Raw genomic sequence first — 7,369 nt, 5'->3', positions numbered from 1 at the left:
CCAATCTCATAACAATATGAGTATAATTAGATCATTTCATGAGGTATAAATTTTGTGATGGTCTCGAGACGTTTTATCAAAGTTTGAATATTAAAGGTTCTAACTCAAAATCTTAATTACAGTCAAACCTCTCTATAATAACATCGATGGGTTTGAAATTTTTCAGTTGTTATAGACAATGACTGTTATACACTTATAACAATATTGACATTTAATACTTCGTTGTTATAGACAAAAAAGATGCATAAAATCTACTTTGTATAACGAAAGAAAATCATTTAATGATGAATATATATATATATATATATATATATATATATATATATATATATATATATATATATATATATATATATATATATATATTTCTGTCATAAATAGTATATTAAATGATCAAATATTTGGTCAAAATCTCTACACTTATTATTGGTAATTATAGATATTCTATTTTTATAAAGATAGTTAATTATTATATTACCAAAAAAATAAGATAGTTGTTATAGGAGAGGTATTTTACAATGAGTGTATTGTTATAAAGTTGATTGTTGTTATTATAGAGAAGTAAAATATAACATAAAAAATTAATTCCGAAAAAACTTAACAGTTATAAAGAAGTGTTGTTATATGCGAATGCTATTATAGAGGTCTGACTCTATATGAATGTTGTAGTCTGTCATTCTGGAGAACTTTGAAAATCCTTAATTTCAAGACAGTAGTCAACATTTTTCCTAATTTGTTGTTAAATTCCCGTTTGTCTTCCATAATCCAATTTGCAACCAAATATGTTCCTCTTCCTCACGACATATAATAGTTGAGAAAACGCCTCAAATCCAATGAAATTCTCAACTTTTTACAAAACCATCATAAATATGGCGGTCTCCAATTAGATCCTCAAATATACACAAGTGTAGCGCCCTAGTGCAGGACAGCGGATCGAAGCTAGGACAAAGATTTGCAAGTACACCGTACACCCGCATAGGGTCCATCGAATGATGTAAGATTATATACTCCTTCTGTCCCAAAAAAATTATTCTCCTTTCTTTTTAATCTGTTTAAAAAGATTATCTTCTTTCTATATTTAAAAATAATTTAACTTTATGAGATGATTTACAACCACACAAATATCTAAGGCTTGTTTTGGACCACACATTTCAAAAGTATTCCTTTATATCTTAAACTTTGTGTCAAGTCAAAAGAGGATAATCTTTTTGAGACGGAGGGAGTACTAATATTGAAAGAGTAAGGTTAGTCTTTTCTTATTCAGATTAATTGTACAACAGTAACAATAACAACAACATACCCAGTGAAATCCTACAGAGTAGGGTATGATGAGCGTAGAATTACACAGACATTATCTCTACATTAAGAAACAAAGATGTTGTTTCCGGTAGACTCTCGACATTCAGATTAATTACACTTGAATTTAATTATTTTATAGATTTTATTACTGGTAATGTGACTTAATTAAAAAATATTGTGCGCGAAATTGACTTTTTCTTAAAATTATTTTATAACAAAAAAATAATCACTATGTTTGTCATAAGCAATCACTTTTCTTTATTTTATAGCAGATATTTTTCTTTTGTCATTTTACCTATAAAATCACTCATTATACTTAGGGGTCGTTTAGTTTAAGGACTCATTAGTCCCGGGATTATAATCCCGGGACTAATTTATCCCATCTATTGGGATTATTTTATACCATCTAAAAGATGGTATAAAATAATCCCAGTATAAGTGGGTTAAGAAGGTATAAGCTGGGTTATCCCAGCACTAATTTTTATACCATGTTTGGTGCAAGGTATAAATTTATCCCAGCACTAATTTATACCTTATATCAAATATGATATAAAAATTAGTATTGGATAACCCAACTTATACCTTAAACCAAACGACCCCTTAGAGCGGTATTTTCAACCACTTAACAGACGTGATAATAGTTTTACCATTGCTAAAGTTCTGTTATCACCTGGGCCTCGTTATTACCAACAATGATGCATATGCTTAAGGGCAATTTCCGCGATTGTCCTTATTCGGGTGGGCCTAACATTAAAGCGATTTAGATTGCATTATTTTTTGTGCGGATTGCCCTTCTCCTCAAATTACTGATCTTTAATTTTTGGCCTTTATTTAAAAAAATGATCGAAAATATTCTGAGGTTCTGGGTTCGAATCTTGCTCAGTAAATAAATAAAAAAAATCGCAAGGTAAGACTTTTGCCAAACCTCTTCCTGAAGGCCTAACACTTGCCTAAAATTAGGCCTATTCAGGTAAAAGTTATCCCTTAAGGCAGAGGTTTGCCATGAGGCTTAATTTTGGACAAAAGTTTGGCTTAAAGCCTAATTTTGCTACGAAACTCTGTCTTGCAATTTATTTTTTAACTGAGTCGGAATTCAAACTCAGAGCCTCGGGATATTAGGCGGAGGGCAAAAATTAAAAACCAACAATTTGAGGGGCAGAAATTAAAGACCACCCTGAATAAGGCAATCGTGCAAATTGCCCTTTAGATTGTGCAGGAAGGACTTATATTTATATCAGACTAAATAATTTGTAAAAGTCTGTTAATTACATAAAACTTATTTTATATAAATGCCAAGTATAGTTAGAGCTCTCTATAACAGTCATTCTTTATAACAATATTTTATTATTACGATCAAATTTTCTTTGGAATCGATTTTTTAAATTATATTTTACTCCTTGCGTCCTAATTTATGTGTAGTTGTTTGGCTAGACATTTGTTTAAGAATGAAGAAATACTTTTGAAACTTGTGTATAAAACAAGCAATAAATATTTGTGTGAAAATAAATCATTTTAGTAAGGATAAAATAAGAAGTTTAGAGTTAAATTGTTACTAATATTAAAAAAGTGTAATTCTTTTTTAAACTGATTAACGAAAAGTATCACATGACGGAGGAAGTATTTAATGTTCTTTATAACAATATTTCACAATAACAATTAAACTATATCGAGACAAATTAAACGATGATTTTATAAAGATGTTTTATTATATATATATATAATTAAAGTATTAACTGTGGGAAGCAGGGCGGAGTCAGGTAAGCTCCAGGGGCATTCGAATCCCCTCGGTTAAAAATTACAATATATATAAAAGATTAAAATTATTTTTTTATGTATATATAGTATATGTTGAATACCCTTAGCTTTTTCATATATTTACTTATTCATATTTTTTGTGAAAATTCTACTCTGCCAAAGAGTTAGCCAGTGATTGATTAATTGCACATTTTATTCCTTGGAGTGGACGGTGCAAGCGCGCGCTGTGTGTATGTTGAAAGTTGATACGTATCGCATTCTCTTTCTTCTTTGGGCCCTACAAATTGATAATTCCTCCCTCTTTCCTTTATTTTCTTTTATATACTATAAATGAACATGCTTCAAACTTTAGCAGATACCTAAATTACCAGCAGCCATATCTCTACAATCGATCACTTGTTCATCATATCGCTAGCTTTCTTACAACTGAAATGGAAAGCAGTATTAAGTGCAATATTGTTAGTGCTTCAGAAAAGCCTGACCGGAAAACACAGGAAAAGAACAGAAGAATACAAATGAAGTATCTTTGTTCTAAGCTTTTTTCTCTCATTCCTCCCAACCAGTCAAAGGTATAAACCCTATTTCTCTCTCTCTCTCTCTCTCTCTCTCCCTCTCTCCCCTACACACACACTGACACACAAGATCTTATCCATCTTACAAACCATGGTAACTTAATCTATATTTTCTCAATCAAGTATAGATGTAGGTTATTAAGCGAGAGGAGGAAATTTCTCTTCTTACTTATTTTAATTATTACTATTGCCACCGTGATCTTTCAGATTCAAGTGCAGAGTGAATACTGTTAGACTGGCCAATATATCGATCCACATTTTCTTTCCAAGTGTTATTATTAGAAAAAAGATAGTTCGAGGATAGGATCAAGCTAGCATCACGTGGAGATGAATCCAGAATTTAAAGTTTATATGTTCTAGATTCTAGCCATTGAAGTTATTGAGTTTTAAATTAATAAATTGTACTCAATAAATGAATCTTTTAAGATAAATACAAAGGTCTAGACTAAAGTTACTGGATTGTACCACTTTCTGCTCTATTCCAATTTTAAAACGTCTAGGTCTTTTTTGTAGTCGTAAAGATGCTCTCAAACGGAGAAAGGAAGAGAGGGATATAAGCATGATGATACAGTGCTATATTGCTTTTAGCAACTTCATTTACTTTCTCGCTATACAACTTTCAACATTAACCTGTCGAATTTTAAGAACCTTTTTAAATTTTTTACATTTTAAAAGACCTTAAAAGGTTCTCTGCGCCAGTAAACTTACCTTTCCGAATTCAGGTGTGCAATTATTGTTAGGATTTTACGAATAGGTGTGAATGGGAAATGATTCTTTGCACATTTCATGAAAAAGGCTTCACACCTCTTCATTCCTTTACTTTGTTGGCCATAAATACTTAGTCATTACATCAGATTTTACTTAACAAAACATTCTGATCTTCTTCTTCCTTCTTTTCTGCAATTCAAATTATAATTTCCGTGTGTGATTTCTACCGTCTTTTGCGTTCGCTGTTCACCGAGGTTTGAGGTACTACTATGCTGGTGTTAATTCGTTCTATCATGGGAGGATATATTCCATAACCTCAGGTACTTGAGGGGAATAATTTCCTTAAAGACACACTGTGAATTCAGTGGACTCGAATTTATTTTCCTTCTTTCCAGATTCTATTTTATATTATTTTCCGAATACAGATTGACAACAATTATTGATGCTACATACATTTCACTTGAACTTCAGATCCTCCAGTTTTTCACCCCAAGCAAGAGCAATGTAAACTAGAATGATTCCATAGACATTAATTAATTCTTCTTAGTCCACACATTCGCCATGAATCACTATTATACCTTTGCCTATATATAGTACTATATCAATTGTAGTATTAATTAGTATTACTATAAGGCATCTGTAGGCTACTTTAATTTTTGGTCAAAAGAAAAATATTATAGTACATGATTGATATGCATCATTACAAAATGAAGTGCTATTTATAAAAGTACTTTGCTGAATAGTTGTACGGTTATCAGAAGGCATCTATGTAGAAGCCTAGCTAGGTAATCAAAGTTATCCTAGTAAAAGAAGTTCCTAATTTGTCTGTCTAAAAGTTTTAAGGGTTAACAAAGGAGGAACTGACAACTGAATATTTCCATGTGAGACATATCATTAATTTGTATTAACTCATTTTAGAAGTTTAAATATCTGATGACTGTTAATAAATCGTGTACCGGATTCTTCCTAAAAAAGAACAGATTGGAATTCTTCTGTCAAATGCGTGTGGAAATTTTGTATTCAGATGCTTTCAACGGATAAATTGATTGAAAAGTTTCTACATTGGATAAGTAATTTCTTTAGCAGAAGCGCTCCGAACCCACTGTGTCAGTCTATCATTGTCTTCTACGAGCCAACAATTTATTCAACCTAATTGTCCTGGTGTACTAACATTTCGTCGGCTGATATCCTTTCCATCAATATATGAATTTCTAGTATAAATGCCTTTAAGCTTATGTCTCGCATATAAGGTATATAATTCGTTAGTACAAATAATTCTATATCATTAGGTCATCGTTACATGTTATAGTAGCTAGGTAACTTATCTTATTTTCAAGATTAGAAATCTCACATTATAAGGAGACTTACCTGTAAATATTTAGGTGACCTGATAGGATAATGTATATAACTTAAACCTTCTTGCAATGCATAGGCTGTACCATGATCCTATTTACGACCAATTTTAATTGGTTAACGTACTTTTTTTTCAGTACTGTTTTGAAATCAATTGAATCGGAGCTACTTAGCTGTTTATAGCAAATGAATAGAACCCTTAGTTTCTTTTTGTTTTTTTAAAGAATTTGGATGCTTTATGAAAATATACACCATTACCGTGAAGCATAATGGACAAAAAACTTAGCAAATGTTACCAACAACACAGGTTTTGCAATAAGATTTTACATTTCAGAGTACTGTTTACCATTCATGAATGTTCTTTGAAAGCACGTGCCTAATTAATTTCAAAGTCTTAAGATATTATATGCTATAGCCTTTTTTGAATGTCTTAGGTTGTTACTTCTCCTTGACTTCCTAGTGATGAAACAATTTCAGGAGATGATGTCACAACAAGACCAAGTTGATGAAGCCATTAGTTACATCGGTAGATTAAAAGAAAGAGTAGAGGGATTAAAGAGAAGGAAGGAGATGGTTATAGCACAAGGCACTTGTGCTTTAAGAGCACCTATGGTTGAAGTTAGAGAGTTGGATTCAACTCTAGAGGTGATTTTAATTAGTGGTTTGCAAAACAACTTCACCATGCAAGAGATTATAAACATCTTAGAGGAAGAAGGTGCTCAAGTTGTTACTGCTAATTCTTCAACAGTTGACGATATGATTATCTATACAATCCACGCTCAGGTGATTCACATACTTCGTCTGTTTCAATTTATGTGTTTTACTCTCTTCTTTAGCCTTTTCGAAAAAGAATGTCATGACTTTCTATATTTAGTAAATTTTTTAACTCCAAGTTCGTGCATGACATGTTTAACAACCACAAGGTTCAAGAGACAATTAGTTACATTATACAAAAAGTTAGTTTAAGACCACAAGTTCAAAAGTTTCTCGTATACTTTGTAATTATTGTGACAGTCAAATTAAGACACATAAAACGAAATAGATGGAATATACGTTAAATTAGAAGTGTGAAAGATGATGGAAAATAACGTACGAAGCTAGTTAATTTTGACAACTAATTAAACTAACAATGTTTTTCTTGTTATCTCATGCTTGCAGGTGAAAATTACAAGATTAGGGGTTGATGCATCAAGGATCTATTTGAGGTTGCAAAAGCTGGTTTGCTAAATTCAATCACGCCAGCTCATGACGCGTCTTCTGACTATAATGGTTGGCCTTAACTCTGCTCACCGATTATACTGTGTGTGGCGTGTGCCTCCAGGTGCCTCCATGCAAGTTAAGGTCCATCAATGATATACACGGATTTCTAGTTGATGAAACAATAATCATACTATTCATACTTTATGCCCAAAACAGCATAGACTATTAATTTGATTACATTTGTACTATTTCTTTTGTTGGTTATTCAAGTTGGCATGCTTGTAATGTACATCATACATTGAAATCATTACTTCCCGTAGACTATATACAAATAGCCAAATTATTTTATCTTTTCGTTAATAATTTTGAACTACTTGGGAGAGAGGTAATCAAGTGGTACTATGCCTTTTATTTCCATAAAACCTAATGAAACACCATAGACCATATTATCATATTCTTGTGGGGAATGCCAGTTCCCAGTA

The 7,369-nt window shown here is 31.7% G+C and overlaps 1 protein-coding gene across 1 annotated transcript; it reads left to right on the top strand.

Moving 5' to 3' along the window:
- The first annotated feature begins 3,406 nt into the window (after positions 1 to 3,406).
- LOC132634254 (transcription factor bHLH162-like) lies at positions 3,407 to 7,156 on the top strand. Its single transcript, XM_060350532.1, has 3 exons — positions 3,407 to 3,623; positions 6,165 to 6,470; positions 6,846 to 7,156. Exons 1-3 carry the CDS (start codon positions 3,486 to 3,488, stop codon positions 6,912 to 6,914), a joined length of 513 nt encoding a protein of 170 aa, XP_060206515.1. The 5' UTR covers positions 3,407 to 3,485; the 3' UTR covers positions 6,915 to 7,156.
- The last annotated feature ends 213 nt before the right edge of the window (positions 7,157 to 7,369 follow it).

Source organism: Lycium barbarum, chromosome 3, assembly GCF_019175385.1.
Source record: "Lycium barbarum isolate Lr01 chromosome 3, ASM1917538v2, whole genome shotgun sequence".
In the NCBI taxonomy this organism is placed as follows: domain Eukaryota; kingdom Viridiplantae; phylum Streptophyta; class Magnoliopsida; order Solanales; family Solanaceae; genus Lycium; species Lycium barbarum.
Note: the sequence above shows the minus strand (reverse complement) of the source record. Positions and strands in the feature narration are given on the sequence as shown.

Excerpts from the sequence above, each read along its gene's own strand:
- LOC132634254 (XM_060350532.1), top strand. The coding sequence starts at position 3,486 with ATGGAAAGCAGTATTAAGTGCAATATTGTTAGTGCTTCAGAAAAGCCT. Across the intron at positions 3,624-6,164 it reads TTCCTCCCAACCAGTCAAAG|GAGATGATGTCACAACAAGA; the intron begins GTATAAACCCTA and ends AAACAATTTCAG. Across the intron at positions 6,471-6,845 it reads TCTATACAATCCACGCTCAG|GTGAAAATTACAAGATTAGG; the intron begins GTGATTCACATA and ends TCATGCTTGCAG.